The 26,584-nt window shown below is 50.1% G+C and overlaps 1 protein-coding gene across 4 annotated transcripts; it reads left to right on the top strand.

The window, feature by feature from the left end:
• Nucleotides 1–6,259: 6,259 nt before the first annotated feature.
• Nucleotides 6,260–25,572, top strand: ATAT1 (alpha tubulin acetyltransferase 1). Of its 4 annotated transcripts, none has more exons than XM_029585258.1 (12): nt 6,262–6,560; nt 14,058–14,121; nt 15,344–15,435; nt 15,778–15,838; nt 16,453–16,566; nt 16,932–17,033; nt 17,123–17,168; nt 18,286–18,360; nt 19,010–19,220; nt 23,549–23,670; nt 24,130–24,196; nt 25,047–25,572. In XM_029585258.1, the coding sequence occupies exons 1-12, from the start codon at nt 6,466–6,468 to the stop codon at nt 25,465–25,467; spliced, it is 1,470 nt and encodes a 489-aa protein (XP_029441118.1). In that variant the 5' UTR covers nt 6,262–6,465; the 3' UTR covers nt 25,468–25,572. The 4 variants fall into 4 exon arrangements, with proteins under 4 accessions (XP_029441119.1, XP_029441120.1, XP_029441118.1 ...); XM_029585257.1 differs by having other exon boundaries at nt 6,264–6,560; nt 23,546–23,670; XM_029585259.1 differs by lacking the exons at nt 23,549–23,670; nt 24,130–24,196; nt 25,047–25,572 and adding an exon at nt 20,239–20,361 and having other exon boundaries at nt 6,260–6,560.
• Nucleotides 25,573–26,584: the final 1,012 nt, after the last annotated feature.

Here is a 26,584-nt window from a genome sequence, read left to right as displayed (position 1 = left end):
TAAAATGCTGAAAAAAAGTGTGAAAAGCAGAATATAAATCTAATTCCCTGTACGTACCCGGATCAGTCCAGACAGTGGCTAAATAAATAAATACTTATAAATTGGAGAAGATTGAGCCCCACTCTCCTGCGGTGATTTCAGAGATCCCTCAGAGGTTTGCCTTGGTCTGATAGCCAATTCCTGGCATAGACTTTGCTGCTGAAGCAGCTGAAAGGCAGCAGGTGCAGGAAGTCAAGTGTGGCGGTGAGGGCCTAAGCCCTCTCGCCCCACAGCTGGAGACCGTCTCTACTCAGCCAGTAAGTGCTGAGCTCAGGTAAGTAGAGAAGAACGCCTCTTAGCAAGAGACGTGGAAGGGCTTTGGTAAGTCTCTCCTCCGGTCTCCTTGCTCGGAACCAAGGAAGAATACCATCCTGGTGTCGCTTCGGAAAGCCTCTTGCTATTTCCTGATGCTGGAAGCCATCCAGGAGTTGGCATACCCAGAATGGGACACCCCGGATGCCAGTTTTAAAGGAGGTCGGGCCCTGGAGGCCTTATACCTTCTGGACCCGATGGCCAAAGAACGCGTGCGTATCCTGAAAGTGGACGCCCTGGTGTGTGCCATCTCGAAGTGAACAACTATCCCAGTAGAGGAAGGAGTGGCCTTGAAGGATGCTCAAGATAGACAGTTGGAATCCATCCTTAAGCAGGCCTTCGACGCAACAGCAATGACACTGCAGATTGCTTCCTGTTGTGCCCTGGTGGCTCGTTCGTGTCTGCTTCTATCAGAAAGACTAGCCCGCCACAGCATTCCTAGCAGATGCAAGCTCTGACCTAGTACACACCTCGGTCAGAGGAGTAGCCTTGGTGGTGGCGGCCAGAAGGCAGTTATGGTTGTGAAATTGGTCAGCGGACGCGACCTCTTAAGGCGAACCTCACAAAAATGCCCTTTAAGGGATCTCTCCTATTTGGTAGTGAATTGGAAAAACTAGCCAGAAAGTGGGGTGAATCTCCAGTGCCTTGGCTACCATAAGAAAGAGGTTGCAGCGCCCCCTCCCATGAGGGATTGGGCATGGGGTTCCTAGTGCTTCCGGCCCTACAGAAACTCTTCATTTCAGACATCTCGGCCCTCAGGAAGGTCTGTCCTTTTGGAACAGACAACCAAAAAGAGGAAAGGGTTCGGGCTCAGGCTCAACCCGAAATTCCCAATGAAGTTTGGCCGACCCATCCACAGGATGAAGAGATAGTGGGCCAACTATCCCTCCTCTTTCAGCGCTGGGTCGAGATAACGTCAGACAGATGGGTACTGGACATCATACGAGAAGGATACACTCTGGAATTTCGCAGCATCCCTCAAGACATATTCATGATTTCACCTTGCCACTCCAAGCACAAAAAACTGGCAGTGGAATCCACATTCATAAGACTCCTCAGTCTGAGGGCTATAAATATGGGGTGTATTTCCAGCCATTCCCTGTACGTACCCGGATCAGTCCAGACCTTGGGTTGAGCCTCCTTTCCAGCAGTGGAGACAGACTAAAACTGCAAAGGTGCCCCCATATGAGGACAGAACCCATCCTGTAACCCTTCAGTATAACCATTGTCAAAGCAAAAAAACAATAGACCCAGAATAGGATCAAGCAGTAACCATAAAGCTCAATTGAGCAGCTGTAAAACAGAGTAAGAAAAACATGGTAGAACTATACGCTCTTGCATCCACTTGGTACTTGAACAACCAAGGCTTCCGGTGTAATTGCTCAAGATTATAGTATAGAATTAGGATCAACCTGTAAAAACAAGCTTCGAGAGGACAGAAAAGAAAGACAGACAGGGAAGGGCGTCTGGACTGACCCGTGGTACTACAGGAACGAAAATTAACAGGTAAGAACTAATTTTCCTTTCCCTGTACGTACCCGGATCAGTCCAGACCTTGGGATGTACCAAAGCTTCCCTATCCCGGGTGGGACCGAGACAGTCCCGCTCGAAGCACTTGCCGCCCAAAAGAACCAAAAACCGGTGCTTGCACATCCAGACGGTAGTGTCGAGCAAAAGTATGCAGGGACATCCAGGTGGCGGCCCTGCAAATCTCTTGCAGAGAGACCGATTGGCTCTCCGCTCAGGAAGTAGCTTGAGAATGAAGCGAGTGAGCCTTTAAGCCCTCCGGAATTGACCGACCTTGGCAGAGATAAGCCGAGGAAATGGCTTCCTTCAACCATCGTGCAATAGTGGTCTTAGAAGCCGGCTTGCCCCGATTGGGACCACTCCAGAGGACAAAAAGATGGTCCGAGACCCAAAAGTCATTGGTAACCTGAAGATACCTGAGGAGAATGCGTTTGACATCCAGTTTACGAAGGTCGCCTCCAGCGATACCCGCAATCTCGTCCGGAGAAAATGCAGGAAGCTCTACCGATTGGTTGACATGGAAGGCGGACACCACTTTCGGAAGAAAAGAGGGCACCGTTTTGAGAGAGACACCGGAGTCGGAGATTCGCAAAAAGGGTTCCCGACAGGACAACGCTTGAATCTCAGAGACCCACCGAGCGGAGGCGATCGAAACAAGGAAAATAGTCTTGAGCGTGAGGTCCTTTACTGCAGCCCGACGGAGAGGTTCGAACGGAGCAGAACAGAGGGCCCGGAGGACCAGATTGAGACTCCACGAGGGACAAATATTGCGAGCGGACGGACGCAGGTGTTTGACTCCCCTCAAAAAACGAACTACATCCGGATGAGCCGCTAAGGGATGACCATCGACCCATCAAGAGTGGAAACTTGCACGCGGAGAGAGCTGAAGGAGAGGCCCTTGGAGAGACCTTCCTGCAGAAAAGCAAGAACTACTGAGACTGAGGCGTAGCGAGCTGAGATCCCCGACTTCTCCCAAACAGTCTCAAAGACTTGCCACACACGCATGTAGGCTAGAGAAGTCAACTGCTTTCGGCCTCGAAGCAAGGTGGAGATGACCTCTTCCTTGTAGCCCTTACGTCTCAAACGCCGCCATTCAAAAGCCAGGCTGCTAGACAGAATCGATCGGCCTGGTCGAAATATACAGGCCCCTGCCGCAGTAGACGAGGAAAATGGCCCAGCTGCAGAGGACCGTCCGTCGCCAGGTTGACAAGATCTGCGAACCATGGCCTGCGAGGCCACTCGGATGCTACCAGAACCACTGGTCCCCTGTGGAGTTCTATTCTCCTGAGAACCTTTCCCACTAGGGGCCACGGAGGAAACACGTACAAAAGGACGTCTGCAGGCCAGGGAAGAGCCAGAGCATCCACTCCCTCCGAGCCATGGTCCCTCCAGCTGCTGAAGAACCGATCGGCCTTGGCATTGTGCATGTTCGCCATTAAGTCCAGGTGGGGCCGACCCCACCTTCTGACGATCAGGTCCATGGCTGCTTCGGAGAGTTCCCACTCTCCCGGATCAAGCGATTGGCAGCTGAGAGAATCTGCTTGAACATTTTCCTTGCCCGCAATGTGAGAGGCCACCAGGCAATCCAGGTGTCGTTCCGCCCAAGCAAAGAGACGGCTGGCTTCCAGGGCTACCAGGCGACTGCGGGTGCCCCCCTGACGATTGATGTACGACACGGTGGTGGAGTTGTTGGACAGTACTCTTACTGCTTTGCCGCGTATGAGGGGCAAGAACTCCTGCAGAGCCAGACGCACCGCCCTGGCCTCCAGCTGATTGATGTGCCAGCGGAACTGAATGGGTGACCATATCCCCTGAGTGGACCGGGACAGATAGACCGCACCCCAGCCCGAGATACTATCGTCCACTGTGGAGACTGAAGGGGCATCCCTGGAGAAGATGGGGGAGCGAAAGCCACCACTGCAAGTCGGTGATGGTAGAGGCCGAAAGAGGGAGGACTATGTGATACTGTTCCGACACCAGCTGCCAACCTGATAGCAAAGCTTTCTGTAACGGTCGCATATGAGCAAAAGCCCAGGGGACTAGATCGATGGTGGAAGCCATGGACCCTAGAACCTGCAAGTAGTCCCAGGCCATTGGAAGAGGCAACGAGATCAGGTCCCGGATCTGGTCCATCAACTTGAGGGCCCGCGCATGAGGCAAGAAGACTTTGCCGAGTCGGGTGTCTAAGAGGGCTCCCAGGAACTCTAATTCCTGGGAGGGCTGGAGGTTGCTTTTGGAATAATTCACTATCTATATAAGGTTAAGGTCCAGAATAAAGAATCATCACGCTATGACTCACCTGTAGGAATGATGAAGTGCTGGATCAAGAATCCAGTGGTACTGAGGACTTTGCGGATTTTTTCCTTTTCCTCTATAAAGCCTATTTAGCTAAAAGGGAAGCAGGATCTAAGTGCTTTGCTCCTCAGAAGCCCCACTGCTCGACTAATAGGCCTAAATCTGCTAGACAGTCGGGGTCAGGGACAATTCTTTGGCTTTCGATCTAGGTCAACCCTAGGGTGCAAGGATGACACCTTGGATGAGCAGGCAGTCTGGGAGTTGATCCGGCGAAGGATCCTGTGGATACAATAGTGGGTACCATACATGATGCTGAGAAGATCCCTGTCGCGGAGGGGGATGATTCTAAGATGGTCCACCCAACTTTTTCTTTCTTTTGATAGGAATAGGTTAGGTGTTGTAGTTGCCAAATAGAGACCAGTCACTTGGCTAGCAGATTGCATCTCCTGTTATACCCAGGAGGGGACTGCATTTTGGCGGGTCATGTCAAGGCCCATTCTGTCAGAGCCATGGCAGCATCTGAGGCCCACTTGCAAGCAATTCCCGTGGAGATCTGTAAAGCTGCGCCGTGGCGTTCTCTCCACACATTCACATCTCACTATTGGCTGGATGGGGATGTCCTTTGGAGCCTGTTTGAGGTGTGGAACCCAACTCTCCCTGCCTTGGGCCTGTTGTTTGGGTTCAGGCTGTCTCCCCCGTTACCCAACAGCACCATTGTTGTGCCTGTTGACACCTGGACAGGTGTCTAGTGGTCCTCTATGTTGAGGAATGGCCTGGATCTGGGATTTACCCATGTATGAGGACTACCATCCTGTTTGTCCTTGGAGATGGCAGAGTTGCTTACCTGCAACAGGTGTTCCCTGAGGACAGCAGGATGTTAGTTCTCACATAATCTGCCTGCCACCTTGTGGAGTTGGGTTTCTCTGATTTTTTTTTATTTTAATTATAATTCTATGATAAAAGACTGGAGCGGGACTTCGTGGATGCATGGTGTAGGGCATGCTGGGTATGCTTAATGTGCCTAGTTTAAGGATAAGAAACTTTTGCCATAAGTTTTCCACAGAGGGTCATTATGATGTCATCCATGGGTGAAGACTAACATCCCTCTGTGCTTGGAGAACACCTGTTACAGGTAAGCAGCTCTGCTGTATACCTACTTCTTTCCCAATTATGAGACTTGCTGAACCATGTTACTGTAATAGCAACTGTCCAAATCCAATGCCACCATTAGGACCTGCAGATCCAGGATTTTATTGCCCAGGCTATGAGCATTTTTGGCCATGGCTTTCTAGTTGACAGAAACTAATGAGGTGGTACAAGTCTCCCATTCTCTCTACCCTGGGCATTTTACTGTTTTGTCAAAACAATCCTATGCGTAAAACCATACTAATACAAAATATTTCCAAGGAGCTAATCCGTGGAACATCTGCTCAGGGTTCATATAAAATTTAAAAAAATGTTCCAAACACCACTAGTGTATTTCATAATGGCAGCCATATCAAATACCCAGTAACTAAAACTCCTAAGAATGGAAAAATCCCCTCTTCCCCATACCTGAAAACATTTCATCTTTAGTCACCCTGACCCTGTCATACATTAGCAGGGCAACACAAACATGGTGCCTGCAAGAGGGGAGCCATGCAATACTCAAATTAGGGGGTCGCGCTAGCGTGGCTTGTGTGACCTTAGCGCCTCCTTGCTAAAGCGACCCTGCCACGGATGCTGGTTATGAAGACTGCCAGTAATGAAAACTGATGCATTAGGGGATGGATTAGCGCCTATTTAAGCCGCTGAGCGCACTGTATTGCATCGGCCCCCGTGTGTGGGCTCCTCGCTATTCAAAACTGGCTGCTGATTTCCTATCAGCTGTACGTGCTTTAATTACCGCAGAGCCGGCACACGGAGAGGAGCAGGGGCACGGGCGCTCCCTCCCGGTAGATCCCTCGCCATCTTGCCCCCATCAAAGATGGCGTTTTGCCAGCCTCGCATGCTTCTTTTAATGTTCTCCGGTGGGAAGTGACGTAAGAGCAGATCTGCAGCGGTGACGCGACGGCGCGCTTGCGGCACTGGCTGCTTGGAGACGAAGACGCCTGGAAGGGGTAGGGGTGGGGGAGGAGCGCCAGGGCGCGCGGCATTGTTCTGGCGAACGTGTCACGTGACAGTGTCGCGGTCGGCGGTGCCGGGCGCTTGGAGACGGGAGGCCGCGCGTGCCCGTGCTGCATTGTTCTCGGGGGTTCGCGTGAGCCCGGTGGTGGCGGCGGCGGCGGCGTCGGGCAGGCCGGGCCAGGGTCCATGGAGTTCCCGTTCGATGTCCACAGATTGCTGGTGGAGAGGATCACGGTGCTGGGCCCGAATCTGCGGCCGGCGAGGAGACACTTCGCTGATAGGTAAACCACCAGAGCCCGGGGGAGGGGAGGTATAGGGTCCTAGAGTACATCCGCTCCCCTCACACCTTTATATAATCACAACCCCCTCACAGGGCAACATGCCACATCCATAATGTACCACATCCCTGAGATGACTATATGTGCCACACCCACAATGTACCACACCCCTGAGAGGACCATATGCCACACCCATGATGTAACACACACCCCTCTCTAGGCTATATGCCACACCCACAATAGACCTCACAGGGCTATATGCCATATCCATAATGTAACACACACCCCTCACAGGACTATATGCCACACCCATAATATAATACACCCCTCACATAGCTATATGCCACCACTATAATATACCATACCTCCTCACAAGACTATGCCACTCCCATAATGTAACACACCCCCCTCACGGCACTATATGCCACACCCATAATGTAACACACACCCCTCTCTAGGCTATATGCCATACCCACAATAGACCACACCGCCTCACAGGGCTATATGCCATATCCATAATGTAACACACACCCCTCACAGGACTATATGCCACACCCATAATATACCACACTGCCTCATAAGGCTATATGCCACAGCCATAATGTAACACATCCTTCTAACAGGACTACATAACAGCTTCAGTGGGCTACACTCTCCTCACAGGACTATATGCCACACCCATAATATAATACACCCCTCACATAGCTATATGCCACCATTATAATATACCATACCTCCTCACAAGACTATGCCACAGCCATAATGTAATACCCCCCCATAGGGCTATGTGCCACACCCACAATAGACCACACCACCTCACAGGGCTATATGCCATATCCATAATGTAACATACACCCCTCACAGGACTATATGCCACACCCATAATATACCACACTGCCTCATAAGGCTATATGCCACAGCCATAATGTAACACATCCTTCTAACAGGACTACATAACAGCTTCAGTGGGCTACACTCTCCTCACAGGACTATATGCCACACTCATGCCACACCCCCTTACAGAGCTATATACTTTTATAGGTATATATTTTGTAAGGCCGAGTATACGGGCAGTTAGTAAAATGTGATGCTGCCCACATAGCTTTTTATACATCAAGACTTCAGTGTTCGCTGAATCTGCCATTTGAATTGATATCTGTTGTTAAAGGTTTCGTGTGATGAAATCTGTTACTCTAGAGTGTGACAAATTTGCAAGCTTGTGTGAGGACCAAGTCACAGGACTTCAAAAAGATTCGGATACTAGTGATGCATGCATTAGCACTAGGGTGAATGGTAATCGTGACAAAGTAGTAGTATGGAATAATTTTTCTGATGTGGTATCTGAGGTTGAAAAAAAAACTGTCACAGCCCCAGTTTCCTGCGATTCCACAGTAAGGGCTGTAAAATGTAGCCCTTCACATGGAATTGGCCATTCCTGGCCAAATTGCCACAGGAGAACAGAGAATGAAATCAGATAATACAGACGAGTTAGTTGCAGGTAATACCAATACCTACATATATTTTTTAGTAACCTACATAAGCATATTAATGTTAAAATCAAACTGCCTAATTTGTGCCTAACAATCAGGTTTAATTTACACACCTAGTTTATTATTTTACATTGTTACCGTACTATGATGGCACACGAGTAATTTGTAATCTATACCACCCATATTTCTCTTTATCGTGCCCTTCTGTAAACTGTTGTGATGGTATTTAACTTAATGACGGTATAGAAAATTTTTTAAATAAAATAAATAAATTAAATATCTAAAGTTTACATTTTCCAAGGGATCAGTCTGTGCTATCTCATCCAGGAAGCGATCTCTCTGTTTCTGTAGCTATCAGGGGCAGATTGGCCTATCGGGGGATCGGGCATCTCCCGGTGGGCTGATCGCTCCAGTCACGTGGTCTGCCGTGCGCGGCCGTGACCGAGCCGCACTCGGCAGACCACGTGATGTGACCTGGGCCGGTCCGACATCGTGAATCTGCCGCTGGTAGCTATTATCACTTCTTATACACTAAAGTCTAGCAATTTGCTTGGGATAGGAGCAATATTCCCTCCCTCTGGGGCCGATGCAGTAAAGTGTGCACCGCTTAATGAGCGATTGGACGCACGTTTTGGATGCACTAGGCTAACGCGCAGTGCAGTAAGGGGACTAGCGTGTCCGAAACACGCTTCCAAACAAATGCATAGCTAATAGCGCTTATCACGTATAGATGAGGCTATTAGCTATTACACCCCGTTGCAAAAAATCGCTGTGTGCCCGACGCACACCTTTTAACGCGGCAAATTTAACGCCAGCTCCGGAGCTGGCGTCAAGGGCTCAAATAAAAAGCCAAAAATTCTGCTTTTTGTCGATCCTCTTCCTTAGTATCGTCGCAGTACTAAGTAGGAGGATCTGCTCCTCGCAGTGATTAAGAATTATGCCCTAGACTGAAGAGTGCAATTCAGAACCCGTTCGTGTTTATTTTAAAAATTGTGTCTTGTATTCAAGCAGTTGCAATTTTCAGTAGTTGGGACACGGCAAGATAAAAACGGACGCTCGCATTGAGCCTCCGCTTTCCTAACCCGCGCACATCCATGTCTCCTGGGTGCCCGACGGAGCGCTAGGGTCACACGGTTTCCCCAGCACGTCCTTTTCAGCGCAGCAGCTCATTAGATTAGTGCATCGGGTGCCCAGGAGAGGTGGTTGTGTACGTGCTAGGGAAACGGGCGCCCAGTTTGGACCCACATTTTTCCACGCACTTTATTGCATCGGCCCCCTCTGCGTTTTTCTCAATCTCAGGCACGGCTGTGTGGCTTTCACTCTCTCAGATTTTGGTATCCGTTAATTACTTACTTTCCCATCTGGGAACTAGTGGCACTGCAATTCTCAGATCCTTGCCTGTCCCTAAGCATTTTGTTTTTAGCATTTCACAATGCAAAACAGTAAATATGGGTTTATTTAGAGGTTCAAACTAGTCTGTGCTTGTGTGAGAACTCTGAATCCACTATGGCCTAACCTCTAAATTCTTCCTCAGCCAGAGGGGGTCAGAAGTGATTCCATTACATCCATCCTCTCTTCCCTCTGCCTCTATCCTCCCCCTCCTGCCTAAGATCCCTTCTTCATTTCCATCCATTATTCAATATCTGTGGTGCTGCCTCTTCATTCATTGAAATTATCCACTAGCTGGCGGAGATACTTCAAGAGCTATGCAAGCGATGTACAGCTGATTTGCCCCGTATCCAAAACGTTCCTGCACTGCCTGAACCTTTCCATCCCTGGTTAATAGCAAGGCATGGAAAGCTTCGACCTTCTGCCACCCTGGTTAAAGCCTTTCTTGACAATTGGTGGTGCCCCGTGTAATATTGTACTTATATATTCCGCAACCTCCAATAATGTTAAGTTGGAAATTTCATCAAAATGCATAAAAATAATCCATAATCATCAGGAGCAGCCATAAAAATGATCCATATGCTCTGACGTACAGCCAAGCTTTGAACTTTTTCCTGCACATCTTTTAGATTTGTCTTTCTTTATGAAACTCCGCAGGGAGAGCCTTCCACACAGCTCAGGGGTTATACAAGGAAAAAAAAAAGCCGGAGCTGGTAAAGCCAAGAGACAGGGTCCCATAGATCTCCGTACTGGCGATGGCTCGAGCCAGGTTGAGGGACTGGCCACTGCCCATTTTGTTTCAGAATATGTACATCTGCGGACAGTAACTAATATATGAAAGTGAGAGCTCCAGTTGGGCATCACGTGGTCTGATATCTCACAGGAGCGTGCTCTATTAATCGCAAAGGTTCGGGATTTGGGGGTACGGCTGGACTCGCAAATCTCTCTGAAACCTCTGATGAGGTCCGTTTTAAAATTGGCATTTTTTAAATTGAGGCTAGTTAGGCATTTTAATCTGCCTCGTGATTTCAGGGCGGTAGCGCAGGCCTTTGTTACTCCAGTTCAGTTTATGAAGCTCTCCCTGAGAATCGGTTAACAGCGCTGCAGCTCTTACAGAAATTCAGCTGAACGGCTCATTATTCCTTGTGCTTTTTTCTGATCGCATTACCCCAATGGTAGAACAATTGCATTGGTCGCCAGTGGCTGTCAGGAAAACTTTTAAGGCATTAGCATTTAAAATGTGAATGAATGGTAAGCCACGATATCTGTGAGAGTTATTGCAGCCTTATGTTCCCAAGTGGATCCTGCGCTCACACGATAAGCTCTTCCCTCATTACGGGAAGCAAGACGACGGACAACCTGCGTGCGTGCTTTCTCCGTAATGGGGCCAACCTTGTGGAACGCCGTGCTACTCGGATTGCGAGCAATTTCTGAACTAAAGCTATTTCTTAACAAATTGTGCAAGCAGTTGTTAAATTGCTGTTTCTGTTTGTTTTTATGCTGTGCAGTTATGTAGAACTGTTCCCCGTTTTGAATTGCTAAAGTGGGCAGGTTATAAGGCTTTTACATAAAAACAAATGTTTTTGCTTTCTATGTCTGCGGTGTTGTGCGATAATGCAATATATAAAGACTTGTAAAATAAAATATATGCTTCACCCATAATCAACCAGACCCCCCCCCCCAATCACAGGACAATTTATTGCACCTTCAGTGTATCACGCCCTCTCAGGGATTTGATATTCCACCCCCACGTTACAGAAAGTCCCCCACCCCCTTTTACAGGGATATGCATCACACCCATAATATACTCACCCCATCACAGGGGATGTCTGTAACACCCCTAATCTGCCCTCACATGGTAAATACACTTCATAACCATGATATTACCACATCCTTCACAGGGATGTGGTATATCAGGCCTCAGGGGTGGACAAATCCTGGGCATCTACAAATTGGCACCTCATGCTGCCCAGGTCTGGGAGGCGATGGGAGGTAGAGAATGGTACTGCAGCCAGCCTGGGGCTGTAAAGAGCTGCCAGCACCAAAGGAGGCCTCAGTTTGAAAAGAACTGCCACCACTGAGGAAGGCCTAGGAGGAGGTGCAGCAGCCTCCGCTGAGGGAAGCCTGGGCCGAGGAGGAGTAGCCACCACTGAGGGAGGCCTGGGCCGAGGAGGAGCAGCAACTGCCGCTGAGGGAGGCCTAGGCGGAGGAGGAGCAACAACTGCCGCTGAGGGAGGCTTGGGCCTAGAAGGAGGAGGAGGAGCCGCTGAAGGAGGCCTGGGCCTAGGAAGAGGAGGAGCAGCAGCCGCCACTGAGGGAGGCCTGGGCCAGGAAGGAGGAGGAGCAGCAACTGCCACTGAGGGAGGCTTGGGCCTAGGAGGAGGAGGAGCTGCTGATTGAGGCCTGGGCCAAGAAGGAGGAGATGCAGCAGCCTCCGCTGAGGGAGGCCTGGGCCGAGGAGGAGGAGGAGCAGCAACTGCCACTGAGGGAGGCTTGGGCCTAGGAGGAGGAGGAGCTGCTGATTGAGGCCTGGGCCAAGAAGGAGGAGATGCAGCAGCCTCCGCTGAGGGAGGCCTGGGCCGAGGAGGAGGAGGAGCAACAACTGCCGCTGAGGGAGGCTTGGGCCTAGGAGGAGGTGCAGCAGCCTCTGCTGAGGGAGGCCTGGGCCGAGGAGGAGGAGGAGCAACAACTGCCGCTGAGGGAGGCTTGGGCCTAGGAGGAGGTGCAGCAGCCTCTGCTGAGGGAGGCCTGGGCCGAGGAGGAGGAGGAGCAACAACTGCCGCTGAGGGAGGCTTGGGCCTAGGAGGAGGTGCAGCAGCCTCTGCTGAGGGAGGCCTGGGCCGAGGAGGAGGAGGAGCAACAACTGCCGCTGAGGGAGGCTTGGGCCTAGGAGGAGGTGCAGCAGCCTCTGCTGAGGGAGGCCTGGGCCGAAGAGGAAGCAGCAACTGCCGCTGAGGGAGGCCTGGACCTAAGAGGAGGAGGAGTAGCAGGTCCCGCTGAGGGAGGCCTGGGCCGAGGAGGAGCCGCCGCTGAGGGAGACCTAGGAAGAGGAGGAGCAGCAGCCGCTGCTGAGGGAGGCCTGGGAGCAGCAGCTGCTGCTGAGGGAGGCCTGGGCCAAGAAGGAGGAGGAGGAGCTTCTGAGGGAGGCCTGGGCCTAGGAAGAGGAGGAGCAGCAGCCGCCGCTGAGGGAGGCCTGGGCTCGAAAAGATTTGCTGTGGCCTGTGCTATCCCCTTGACCACTCAGAAGAGGAGACACCAGAGGGGAAGGATGGATATAAAAAAAACAAACAAAAAAAAATCCAAAACAAAACAAAAAGCAGCAAAATAAATAAAAGGGTTACAATTTTGATTGAAACCCAAAGTTTCAGAATATTTATTTATTCGGCACATTTATTTGCCCTTCTTACAAGTAGCTAGCTCAAGGCGAGGTACAATAATGCATAAAACTAGAAACAAGCAGTATAAAATGTAGCAACAGAGAGGTAGATAATAATATAACATTATCAATATAACAGAGAAAAACAACAATCAATAAATAAGAAAAGTAAAATGACAGTCGACTTACTATAAATACAATAGAAGCCACTGATCCAGGCAATCACGAGAACAGCAAGTCAGATCCCAACAAATTTGTCTGTCAAACCATATATGACTAATACCGTACAGTATCTGGAACCGGCAGGCAAGAGGTAATTGTGGGAGGATGTGACACAGCACTGAGGGGTGTAATGTAGGCAGGGGTTATGCCGCACCCTCTCACCCCTAACTCACATCCCCTCCACCTCGCTGAATTATCATACTTGGGGCTTCTGATCCAGGTGCTTATAAAGTGTAAGTGTTTATTTTCCAGCTAATTAGGAGTTTCTCTGGCGCAGGCGCTATTGTTGGGTACCTTTTTTGGGTTAATCAAATCCATACATCTGTGCAGTCGTGGTTAGCATGGAAAAGATACAAAATCAAAAAAAGCGGAGGATCCAGAGTAGCAAAGGGGGGGTGAGAGAGCACTAGGAGAAGTGGCATTTTTCCTGCCTTTATCTAAGAAATCCCTGTTATTATTATTCTTGTATCAGGAGTGTTTATTTTTTTATTGGGTTTATCGGTTAAAACCTGAAAGTCCCAATCTTCCCCATACGTATGCCCGGTGCATCATGCCTTTTTCTTCCGATATAATGCCTGCCGTAATAGCATGCCACATCGCATCCCAAATATGTCACATTAACGTAGCGGAGCTCTAATGCAGGGGTTATAGCCACTCCGGTCCTGGCGTGCCGCAGACAGCTCCGGCTTTCAGAATATCCACGAGATAACGTTTGCATAGGGCGTTACAGCGGAGGCAGTGCCTGCAGATCTAGCTCGTTGCATATTCGCTGTGGAGATCCTGAAAGGCAGGACCCTACCCTAACCTATCACATCTGCTGTTGCCCCACTCTGGACATACCTGATCACAGTCTCCCTGTCCCAGCAGGCTTTTCAGGCTACGGCTTTTTTTTTTTTTCTTTTACTGAGGGTTTTGTAGGTAATGAAGGCTGTGCGGGGCGGGGGCAGACTGCTGGGACCCAGCCATGGCCCGGGTGTAATATCTCGCCAGGGTTACCTGACTGACTTCTGCGTTTCCCTCCAGCAAGGTGGATTTTCAGCATCAGATAATGACGATCGTCGATGAGATGGGCAAGGCTTCCGCCAAGGTAACCGGGCTCCAAAGACCCAGAGTGTTGCTTAAACTGATTTGGATCCTGGGCCCAAGCCCTGGCTCAGAGTAGGACATCGTGGGGGCCAGTCTCCAAAAGGGTTTCGGCCCCTAAAATTGGCCCTTTTGAAAATTTTGCTTAGGGCAGAGTTCCCGGTTTGTTTGTTTTTTTTGGCTCCTTGCTTCATTTAGGAGTCTAAAAAGTGGGGGAGTGAAGGTGGGGGAAACAAAGTCAGGAGCGTAGCCCTGATTTTCAGAACTGGGAACCTAAATCTAGGAAAACGAATAGCAAGGCCTACATTATGGAATCGTTTTAGGGTTCTAAATGTATATGAATTTTCAGCCGAAAACTGTAGGAGCTCGGCCTTTTTGGAATATTGGCCCCTCTGTTCTCCCACTCCTGACCACAGTTGTGTGTTTGTGAGGAAAGCTTGCAGTGCTTCTGCCTGTGCTGTACCTGTTCTTTGCTGAAGCTTGCGTTGCCTGCCGCCGTACCTGTTCTGTAGTGGGACTGTGCCTGCGTAGTGGGAACGGTGCTGCTGCCTGAGCTGTGTCTTGGTGCGTGTATGGGAAGCTTGCAGTGCTTCTGCCTGTGCTGTTCCTGTTCTTTGCTGAAGCTTGCGTTGCGTACCTGTTCTGTAGTGGGCCTGTGCCTGCGTAGTGGGAACGGTGCTGCTGCCTGAGCTGTGTCTTGGTGCGTGTATGGGAAGCTTGCAGTGCTTCTGCCTGTGCTGTACCTGTTCTTTGCTGAAGCTTGCGTTGCGTACCTGTTCTGTAGTGGGCCTGTGCCTGCGTAGTGGGAACGGTGCTGCTGCCTGAGCTGCGTCTTGGTGCGTGTATGGGAAGCTTGCAGTGCTTCTGCCTGTGCTGTACCTGTTCTTTGCTGAAGCTTGCGTTGCCTGCCGCCGTACCTGTTCTGTAGTGGGCCTGTACCTATGTAGTGGGAACAATGCTGCTGCCTGAGCTGTATCTAGGTGTGTGTATGGGATGCTTGCACTGCCATTGCCCGTGCTGTGACTGTTCTTTGTTGAGGCTGTGTGTGTGTGTGTGTGTGTATGGGAAGCCTGCAGCGCCGCTGTCTGTGCTGTACCCGTCCTCTGGCGGGGCACCATGTATGGGAGAGCTTGCACTGCCATTGCCCGTGCTGTGACTGTTCTCTGTTGAGGCTTTGCGTGGGCACTGTGCTGATAGGTGAGGGTAACTCTTCTTTGGATTTTTAGGCTCAGCGGTTAACTGCTCCCATCACCAGTGCGTCACGGCTGCAGGGAAGCAACCACCGCCTGTACATCCTGAAGGACTGCAGTGCTAGGAAGTGAGCCTCGCTCTTGCCCCTCAGGCCTGTTTTAGCTTTGGCCCCTTCTCCCGCTCCTTTGGAGACAGTGGGAAATAGGAACCTGGTGTGACTCTCGATCCGTACGGGGACCACGTCGGTTGGGTTTAATGGGCTTGTGTGGGTTAGTCCGTGCGAGATCTCTCAAGAGACGCTTTTCAGGTTTTACAGTCTCCTTACGTCACGTGAGGAGCAGCTCTTGCTGGGTAAGAGCCTCCCTTTGCATGCGTTCAGCACCAGGTGTGAAGCGCCTTGCTTCTGCAGTAAGAGGTGCAGCCGCTCGGCCCTGTTTTTGCTCTGCTCATCTCTCTCTCTCTCTTGCAGCGCTGGGAAGGGCACAGTGATCGGGTTCCTCAAAGTTGGCTACAAAAAGCTCTTCGTGTTGGTAGGTTGCTTCCTGTGGCAGGAGGGGGCAGCGTTACCTGGCAGCGGTGGGTGTTTGTGGGGAAGGGAAGCGCCTGCGGGGCAGTCTCTCGAGGGATGGGCTTGCGCCTAGCTGGTGCCCGCTAAGTGCCAGGAGTCAGGAGCGAGCCGGCCCCTTGTTGCTGGGGGGGGCTGTTCTGGGCTCAGACCATGAACGCTGGCATTCTGCCTGGGGGGGGGGGGGGGGGGCGCTGATCTCGCTGGGGTCTACACTGGGAGTTACCTGAGGGGCTCGTCACCTGCACACGCACAGGACTGCTTCGGGGACTTCCCCAAGGTAAACGCACACAGTTTGCTGGGATTATACCTGGGGACCTGTACCCAGGAGCTTATTCCCCCCGCACGCTCCCGACTCAGTTCAGGGGCTCGCCTAGCAGAGGACGGAGGAGAGCGTAAAGCCGTCCCTGTGGTTGGTGGTGCATCTGGCAGAGAGCAGACAGGGGAAGAGGTGGAACGGGGCCGTCCCTGTCGTGGGAAGAGGGTGAGTGACGATGTCAGTCTGTGGCTGGGGGGGGGGAGGGGGCCCACTGCTTCCCCTCCCGTCTGGTGACTGAGAGTCCCCCGTTCCCTTTGCAGGATCGCCACGAGGCTCACAACGAGGTGGAGCCCCTCTGCGTGCTGGACTTCTACGTCCACGAGACCCTGCAGCGGCACGGCCACGGCAAGGAGCTATTCACTTACATGCTGCAGGTACCCTAGCACTCCAGCGCACCACGCTGGCTCTTCTCGGGGGGCTCATCCTACGTGGCTTCCATCCTTATCCTGGCTCGCTCTTATCAGGGAGTCATTGCACCACCCCTTTCCAGGACGCCTCTCCCTCATCGGGGAATCATGCGCCTACCAGTCAGTTTTGGTTTTTTTTTTTTCCCCTGCATTGTTACTTATTCCCTCTTGTAATGTGGGCCCCCCCTCCCCCCCTCCCCCCCCCCGTGGCTGAGAGCAAGAGGCAGCCCCCCCCCCCGTACACATTTCCAACGCTGACCTTTTAACACACACACACTCGCTGTCGCAGCCAAACGTATCCACCTCGCCTCTCTGTCCGTCTGTCTCATCAGCAAGAACGCCTGCAGCCGGCGCAGCTGGCAGTGGATCGGCCCTCGGAGAAGCTGCTGTCCTTCCTGTGGAAGCACTACAACCTCCGGGCCACCATCCCCCAGGTGAGTCCCACCGGCACGCCGATCCCCCCCTCCCCCTCCCCCTTTCCAGCACCGCACGCCCTCCCTCACCTTTTTGTTTGTTCCACCAGGTGAATAACTTTGTGGTCTTCGAGGGCTTTTTCCAGGGGAGGCACGGTGAGTTGAGCAGCCTTCAGAGCATTCTTGCCTTCTCTGGATCTGGGAAGTCATTGTAAGTGCAGGGCACCGGATGGGCTGCCTGTCTGGCTCTTCGTTCCAAAGTTGTAAGCTCCTGCCCGTCCTGCTATCCCTTGCTCCTCGCTCTTGCTTTATATTCAGGGATCCAGAAAATCAGTCTTCTGTTAACCCCCGGAAACGTTTACAGCCAGGGGAGAAGTTCTCCCCTCCTTTTTAATGTGTTGCTGTTTCTCCTCTGCTTCTTGAGCAGTTTATGTTCCGGTTATCACCGCTGCGGCCCCGCTCTCGTCCTTCCCTCCCTTCTCAGCTGTCTGCTCGCTGCTCCCCCTCCCTGTCCTCGCTCTCTCCTCCTGGCAGCTCCCCTATCTCTGCCTCTTGCCCCTGCACTTAGGAGACTGTGTGTGTGTGTGATGTACAGGATTTGCAATCACTTTCCAGAATCTGTGCATCAAGTTTGCCCAGAGCTCGGTGGTTTCCCTTCCAGGTGAGGATGTAGTCCTAGTTGGCTTCTAAATGCAGGCTGGACTGCATCCATGTTGAAAACCGGGCTGACTGGTCAGGTATCCCCGCTTTTCTTCCTGCCCCTCCCTTCTCTTCCAGTTTTCTGTAGCGCCGCTGGTGCTGTTGGGCTGCGGTCTCTAATGCAAGGCTTTGGTTTGGAGCGGGTATCTTTCAAGTGCTGTGTAAGCTCAGATAACTCTCCGGGAAGAGGAGCACTGTATGAATTGTTGCCTAGTATCGGTATCCTTCCATATGAAGGAGTTACCGCTGTTTAGCCATAAAAGGTACGTGCATGGGGACCCGGAGGGGTGAAAATGTCCATCACATGCTGCTGTACATGGAAAGAATGAAAGGCGATGTCTGTTTCCTGTTCTTTCAATGTTTCTGCTGCCGCGGCTCTGGAGAAGAGACTCACCTCTGGGGGAAGGAATGTGACTCCTGAATTCTGGTCCAGGAGCCGCTCTTGGATGAGCAGGGGGAGGTGGGCGGATCATGCAGCGTCAGTGGGAGGGAGACCCGCAAAGCCTGCCCTCTCTTGTCTAGGGTTTCCTCCTCTCACCCTCACCTCAGCCCTTGTCTCTCTCTTCTGTTACAGCTTCTGCTGCCAGGAAGTTACCCGCCAAGCGGCCCGAGGAGGAGATCAAGCCATACTCCTCGACCGATCGTGACTGTAAGGGCATTCAGAGTCACACACTCTGCACGCACGACAGTGATTCAGCTGGCAATCAAAACCAAATCCATAGGGCCCTTTCCAGCTTTTATATATTCCAATTTTTAAAATTTCTTTCCCTGGAGAAAATATTTTAGTGTTTACAAAGATTGTTCCACTCAGCCCCTCCCTTTAGGAGTTAAATTAAATTGTGGTGTGGTGCTGCTTTGCTGTTCATCATCAGAAAGCTTCTTCCCCCCCCCCCCCCACTCATGCAGACATCACACTCAAGGTGTGAATACAGCACAAACAGCTGAAGGGCGAGACACGTGGAAGGGGATAACTTTTTAAAACAGAACCATAATAAAAGGTACGGAGCTATAATGTATTTTTAATAGAGTAACTATAATAGAAGAAAAAAGAAAGGAGACCTAGGAATAAAACCTAAAGAAACAGTGATACAGTCAAGAAACTGATAAGGACATGGTTTTCCTCCTCTTCGGTCTGCAGCACTGTTCATTTTGTTTTTGTTAATGAATTAGAAACCTCCCTTTGCTTCATTTGCATTCCTCCTCCATCTCTCCACCCCCACCTGAGCTTGGTGACCAGCGTCCCTCCCCGCCCGCTGGCGAGAATACAACTCCCCCCTCTCTCTCTTGCCTCCTCGCAGTCCTGAAGGAGGAAGAGGAACCTCCCTGGCCCTTCAATCAGTCGCGGTCGCTGACCCGATCCAACAGCCTGGGATGCTCGCCCACCAAGGGCGGCGCCACCCCCCCGCTGAACGAACAGGAGGTCCTCAGGAGCCTGCGCCTCTGCCGTCCCTGCTCCCACCGCCCGCTCATGAATGGGGACCAGGAGATGGCACAGAAGAGGAGAACCAGGTAAGCACCCCCTGCGGTCCTAAATTTCCAGTCCTCCCGCTGTCGGTAGCATCTTGGCCAGTGGTGAAAACAGTGTTTTGTTTTTGTTTTTTTTCTCGTGGTTGCTATTGAAGGCACCCGTCTGGTAATGAAATCATTGTGTGCTGACAGTCATTTTGGGCGGTGACCCTATGTGTCCGTCCGTCCCCCCACCTCCTTTGGGATTCCCGGCTCAGATTTGCCGCAGCTAACTGCTTAGATAAATAATAATGACAGTGGCACTTTTTTTTTTTCTTTCTACACGCTCGGCTGCTGCAGAGCGACCCTGGCCTGCAACAGATGTGCCCAGTGCTAGTGCGTGATGCATTTTTTTTTATTTTTTTTTTGCTGAGCTGAGCTTGCATATACTTACCTGTTCTTCTCTCTCCCCCCCCCCTATCCCCTTCCTCCCCCACCCCCTTCAGTTCCCTCTGCCGTCCAGACAGCATCCACCATTGACCTTGTCTGACTTCTGGCATCTCCTTCCTTTCTGATCCGTCTTCATTCGTTTCAGCACTCTTATTTTCCCTCTTCAATGACAAGAAACTTCCTGGATGTTTTTTTTAACATTATTTATGAATATAATCTTTATTTATAAAAAAAAAAAAAAAATACTGAAGAGGACTTTTTGTGTCTGTGAGACAGGAGAGTCTTCATAAGGAACATGAGCTGGATGTGACTTTCCTATACCTGTGCTGGCAGAATCACGCTTGGGGGGGGGGGGGGGGGGGGAGGGGGTAAAAGGGGACGTCAGGTTAGAAAAATGTTCTGTAAGAATAGACGGGAGCGTGTCCGGTTGCATCGCCAATGTGTTTTGAGCAATCAGATGTGTGACGTGCGTTGTGTCGTGGTCTCCCGAGGGGCCAGTGGAAGCAAGATCACGAAAGCCTTTGTGGTTCCTGGCTTTTGATTGGCCCCCCGCTATGTCAGTATTAGGTTTGCTGGGACCTCTGAGAACATGAATTCTCAATTTTTTGACTTTTTGTTTGGCCCCTGGCAGGTCAGTGGCAGCTTCTTTGAAAGCTCTTTCATCTTTAAAGCTTCTGAGAGATCAGGAAGCATTCTGTTGGATTTCAGAGCCTCTGATGTATTAAAGTGTCTCGGAGCCGTATGCCACTTCACTTGAGATATTTTTTTTTTTCTAAATTTCAATAAAGTTATAATTTTTTTTTTTAAACCATATTGGAGTGTAAGCGTCTGTGTTGTTACACGCAGGGGATAAAGGAGGGAGAATGTAGTAGTGCAAGACAGTCCACGAAGACGTGCACATCCAAGGGGGGAGGGTGAAGCCTCTGGGTGTAACTGTGACCCGCTAGGGCACAGTAGTCGCAACGCTACCACCCCCCCCCCCCCCCCCCGACCTGGCCGCATGCTGCAGCTGTGGCGATCGACGAGCAGCGCCTCACAGCGCAAGCTGGCTCTGCCTCCTGCCGATGTCCGTCCGTGGATACGAGAAGAGACAGCTGCACAAGATGAGTGACGTCACCCGATTCTGTCCATTCTTTCTCCGCTCTGAACCTTTTAGACTGCCGTCACCACGCAACCCTCCCTCAGTCTCTTTATTTATGTAATAAATTTATATTCCGCTAATCTACAATTCTCAGCACATATACAGTTAAAACAAAACAATGAAAAGCCTAGCCGATCAAGTAGGAACACAAATGGTAGTTCGATACCCTTCTAAATGTTTATTGAGACTAGATAATCCGAAATACATATACAGATGAACCAGATGACTTAAAAAGATTTTATGTTAACTATGAAGTTGTCCGTATTGCAATTTGACAGTTTTGTCATAAATTATTTGAAAATTTAATAAAATATGTTAAAAAAAAAAACAACAAACCACAACAAAACAATATCAGCAATACAAAACAAATAAATACAACAGAAAATTCATACAAGCACATCACTAGTAACAGAAATCCAAAAGGGAGAGATCAAGCAGAAGGAAGATGCTATTATAAGTTTATTACCAGTAACAGAAATCCAATAGGGAGAGATCAGGCAAGAGGAAGATGCTTTCTAGTATATGCAATAAGAGAACAAGTGTGTTTTTAACAATTTCCTAATCTCATCAGGCAAGTTATTCCACAGACTAAGGGGCGGCAACAGAAAACATTCTATTTCGGGGCGTAGCAAGTTTAATGGACTTGTGAGATGGCATCTCCAAGAGATTTTGCATTAGAGATGGGAGCAGGCGGTGAGAGAAGATTAGCAAGGATGAGACCAGTGACCCCTGTGGGCAGGCCCTTTCTCCTCCCCACCCGTCTTCAAAGATTTTATCTGCAGGGGACACCTTCATTTGCCTCCACAGACCTGGATTACTGCTACCACTTATTTCTAGCAGTGCTGATGGTTTCTGCTTTTTAAACTCATCAGATATATTCGAAATGTCTTCTGCATGTCAAACTTGATGAATTTCCATCACTTTCTTGGAGAGTTATTGTGCCTTTCCAAAATTCTTTTCGGGGAAGCCATCGTCATGGGCTTGCTTTTGCCTTCTTAACCCCGACGGCTGATTTCAGCTTCTTGGGGAGGAGAGAAGTATCTTTTTTCCCTTAATAGCCTGATTCTAGATTTTTTTTTTAGTGCTTCTTTACAAAGTTGTGCGGATCCTGTTCCTCCTTGTTTGTTTTTATAGAACATCGCTCCTTGATTATCCGTTTGGACTTGCAGCGTCTTGTTCTTCGGCCCCTGTTCGAATGTTCATAGGCCATTGAGAATAGCCTTCATTTCCAGCAGAAATGGTTAATACTTCCTGGACTCTCTGAGACCGGGACCTCTTGCCAACAAGGCGGAGGTTGCAGTGTCAAATGAGTGCTAGATTGAGTGCATGATATGCTTTGCGTGGTCTTTAGTTTCTGTCATAACATTGTTGAATAACCTAAGCTCCACCTCGGGTAGCTTTCTTGAGTGTTTTTTTTAAGCCTTTGTAAATTGCTGTACAGGTATTGATTATTTGTGTTTGATGTGCATCTGTTCTAGATTGGAGAGTTGCCCTTCGGTAAACCCTCGTGCCAACTGTATCAACTGTAGACTCATTTCCTGGAGGTGTGTTTGAGTATACTTTAGTCTCTTTTTGCGTTTTTCCATAGCCGACTCCTCGATAAGGGAGCTGGACCTTATTGTGCCCATTGTATTTTGGCACTCTATACTTAACATCAATATTCTTTGCCACCGGTGGGATCGTGAAGGGTGTTTTCCAGATTTTAGATTGTACTTGTGGTGATGCCTCCTGCATTGGGGCGGCTTTGGATTGCTTGGGAGGTTGAATAAACCTCGTTATTCCCTGTCATTCCACTCTGCCTTCACCTTTTTTCCTCCAGTCTAAAAGGAATGGCCTCTGGTGCCGATTCACTATGATGCCGCGGGCGTGGAAGGCTGCGCTGCCTGACCGTTCTCCGTGCTTTGGCTCTTCGGTGCAGGGGATCCTGCATCATGGCGCTTTTTTTTTTTTGACGCTGGTGACTATTAAGAATCTTGATGCCTTTTCTGAGGATGTTTCAATTGATCTTGCCTCGATGGGCATGAGCACTCATATTTGAGCCTCACGGGAATATTTGTTTGCCGCAGGGGCCACGGTTTGAACTGCCATGGTCCTATTTAAGGCCCAGATCGAGGAAGTCCTGTCATTGCCCATTTATCAGAGGGGCTTTTCCTTCCTTCTGAAGAAGCCTTCAGTGACATTTTTCTTCTATTTTTTTTTTTTTAACATAAAACACCGTGACGACGCGAGAGACTTTTTCTAACCTGTCTGCATGAGCGGAGGAGAGGCTCGTGCGGCGATGGCAGCATGGGAGGCTGTCTTGCCTACTCAGAGCAGTATGAAAAGCTCTGAGCTTAGAGAGAACGGACCGCTGTCGAATGGCGTCGCCCATCTTGTGTGACTATTTGTGCTGTTTGTCCGCGAAGAAATTGTCCTGCATTAACTAAAAATAGGTAAAAAGCACGTCTAGTGAGGGGGATCTGCCCCTCCAGCCCACGAAGCTCTAATGTCACCTCTCCTCTGATTCTTTTCATGCCTAATTTATTTTAAGATATAGTTTTCTGACATCATATACCATAACGTTACTTTTTTTTTTTTTTGTTTCCATTGCTCCTTTCTGCAATCCCATCTGTCTTTCTGTCCCTGGTCTCCTGTATCCTGATTTTATTGTTCCATGTTATTTCAATTCCTCTCGGAACCCATCTTTGGGTCCCTCCCCTAACCTACCCCCCCCCTTCTTTCTCATGCCACTATCTGTGTCTGCCTTGATCTGTCCCTGCTTTCCTCTCTCCTTCCCTCGTCTCGCTTTCTCATACAGCAGCGCCAGTGCCGGGAGGACACATCAGGGCATGGCGGCGCTCAGGTGCTCATACAGCCGCTACGGACAAGCTACACCTCTCCTCCCCATTCCAGGGATCCTGGCTGGCAGCAACCTCCAAGCAGGTCAGTTGAAAGCCTGGCCACCCCACTCTGGTATTCTCTCACACTCCCCCCCCCCCCCCCCCCCCCCACCGGGGACCCTGGCCGGCAATGACCACCAAAAGCAGGGTCCTTCAAACTCCCACAGACTCCGCCAACTCCCTCTGCTGTCCTCATGAGGGGTCCTTCCCATGCACTGATGGGCCTGATCAGAAGTATCCCCCGCCTCCGAATCCTGTTTCAAGAACTGCCCCCAGTGTTGGTGCCTTTCTCGAGTATTCTGAATCTCTAGAAGAAAGTAATACTTCTCTCGGCACGGGGTGGTTAAAGCCCCGTCCGAGTTCTCAATAATCCTATCTGCAAGGTAGCTCCTGGCAGCTGACAACATCCCACCTGTGCCGGGCATTTATTGGTGTTTAATGTCAGGAGTTGTTCTTTCTTCTCAGCTGATCACTAAAGGAACATTCTCCTTCCTGTCTGCAGAGTCCCTGGGGGAAGGCGACCAGGATCTTGCCAAGGCGAAGGGCAGGTTGAATGGTGCAAACCTTCGGTAAGGATCAACCCCCCCCCTCCTGACGCCGTTGTCCAGGGAGGGGAATCTTTTTTTAATTGTTTTTTTTGTTTTTTTTTTAATTTAAGTCTCTCTATCTAAAAATAAGTACCACAGTGTGCAAAATTGCAGAAAGCTATCGGGCAACATTAATGTGGAATAAGTGTTAGCACCCATCCCATCTCCTACCAACAAGAAAGCAATGAAGACAAGAGCACAATGGAAAAAAAGGGCGGTTTCCAGACCCAGCACATTGAGGCTCTTTAACTTCTCTTTCCCTGTACGTACCCGGATCAGTCCAGACCGTGGGCTCTGCCTCCCTTCCAGCAGGTGGAGACAGAGAGAAACTCGAAGGGCGCCCTCTCTTAACCTGGCGTGCCCACTGCATCCCTTCAGTATTTCTCTGTCTCCAGCAGATGGAGGTGGTGCAAACCCTGCAGCCTTGCCCTGATTCTGGTCCTTCCCCCCCCCCCCCCCCCCCAAAGAAGGGAGCACAGCATTAGCAAGAGAAAGAGGAGGAGGAGTAATCTTCATGAACGAGAGAATCTCCCTTTGGACAGTTCTAAGCAGATGTCAGAAACATCCGAATGGCTCGCTCTGCGGCTCAGTTGCCCCCTGCAGCCCGCACACGTCACATCAGTTGGAGCCAAGAACACAGAGGCTCTAGAAGGGCATTTCCTAGCGCGTATCAAGATTGACTTGGCCCATTTGCAGATCTTCGTAGGCAGAAGGGGAGGGTACAACAGGGAGAATGACGCCAAAAAAGCTGGCTGTGCTGTTGTGGGGATGTAGGGGTGGAATAGAGGCAAATTGGAGATCAGTTTTTCACTTTTCTTCTTGGGTTCCACAGAATCCATTGCATGATGGAGACAAAACCAGAACCGCAGCTTCCCGGAGCCCTGCCCGGGAATGAGCCCCTGAAGCTGCAGCAGGCAGGCCGAGCTCCAGAGGCTGACGCGGACAAGGCGCCACAACACAGTGACACGGAGACCCACGGGCAGTCTTCAGAGAACCCCCCCCGTTCTCTCAACGGCAAGGATCCTGCTGGACAGGATCGGCGGTGTGGGAGTGCCACCAGAGAGCAGCCCAGTCCTCACCTGCAGCTGGGGACCAACGAGGAGCAGCAGCTGCCTTGCACCACCCTCAACCCCACCCCGGAGAAGCTCCTGAAGAATCCCTGGAATGGTGGCCACTCCTGGACTGTTGGGCTCCCCATTGACGCACAGTGGGTCCGCCGGAAGCACGAGTACAGGAATACCAGACCCTGGTGAGGGTGGGATGACTGGACCTCATGCTTTATAGTTACTTAAATGCACTTTATTCCTAGGAGACTTTTTACATTTTCCATTCAGATAAAAACACATTTTATATCGAGATTAGGTGTGCGTGAGTTGTCTGTAATTGTTCCTCCTTCCAGATATGAGGGATTCCGTTCGGTGCTTCAGGCACTAATATTGATGAGTATTGATTGCTGCAATTCATTATTGCTTGGCCTACCCACAGTGTCGAACAAAGCCTTACAAATAGTTCAAAATGCAACAGCAAGATTGCTCACAGGTACAGTACAAGAAAGATTTCATCATACAACACCAGCACTTGAAGCCCTCTACTGGCTACCAGCATAAACTATTACATAACACCGCTCAAGTGCCACTGGTGAGAGCTTATGTGCCACCACGGACCTTACAGTCAGGAGGGAAATAGCTCCTGGAGGTGCCAACCTATAGGATGGTGCAGCTCTTGGATGAGCGCGAATGCGCCTTTTCAGTGCCAGGACCATCACTGCCAGAGTGCACATGATCACTGATGGAAATTAAGCAATTTAGGAGCACCTTAAAAACATTTTTTTTTTTTTGGAAGCTTTTGGAGGTTAAGAAGGAAGATTCAGATAGGCATGAGGGACGGCAGTGTGTAGCTTTGAAGACGAATGAGCAGCATAATATTTTTTATGCAAGGTTTCAGAGCTCTTTAATACTAATTTGAGGTAGGGCCAATGTTAATTTTTATGTTTTATTAATTGCTTTACGATGGTCATTTATTACTGACCCATTTTATTATAATTTTTTTTTTTTTTATGTTTTTAGACACTTTATTTTTCACTTGGATGCAGCTCCATCACTTTATTTTTCACTTGGATGCAGCTCCATCACCGCTCTCTACATTAATGGCGGGGGTGGAAGGGAATTAGAACCAAGAGCTAAGAGAAACAGATAAGTATGAGAGAAAAAATGAGGGAAGCTTGCTGGGCAGACTGGATGGGCCATTTGGTCTTCTTCTGCCGTCATTTCTATGTTTCTATGTTTCTATATTTTCATTATGAAGGTATTATGTATGGTGACCACTTGATGGCAATCCTCTTCTAATTTTGCACAGCTCAGCCAGTCGCCC

Source organism: Rhinatrema bivittatum, chromosome 19 (assembly GCF_901001135.1).
Source record: "Rhinatrema bivittatum chromosome 19, aRhiBiv1.1, whole genome shotgun sequence".
Classification (NCBI taxonomy): domain Eukaryota; kingdom Metazoa; phylum Chordata; class Amphibia; order Gymnophiona; family Rhinatrematidae; genus Rhinatrema; species Rhinatrema bivittatum.
The sequence above is the reverse complement of the archived record's forward strand: the minus strand, read 5'-3'. Positions and strand labels throughout refer to the sequence as shown.

Coding starts and splice junctions, on each gene's coding strand:
- ATAT1 (XM_029585257.1), top strand. CDS start 6,466: ATGGAGTTCCCGTTCGATGTCCACAGATTGCTGGTGGAGAGGATCACG. Junction 15,436..15,777: donor AAGGACTGCAGTGCTAGGAA/GTGAGCCTCGCT, acceptor TCTCTCTTGCAG/CGCTGGGAAGGGCACAGTGA. Junction 24,197..25,046: donor TTGAATGGTGCAAACCTTCG/GTAAGGATCAAC, acceptor TGGGTTCCACAG/AATCCATTGCATGATGGAGA.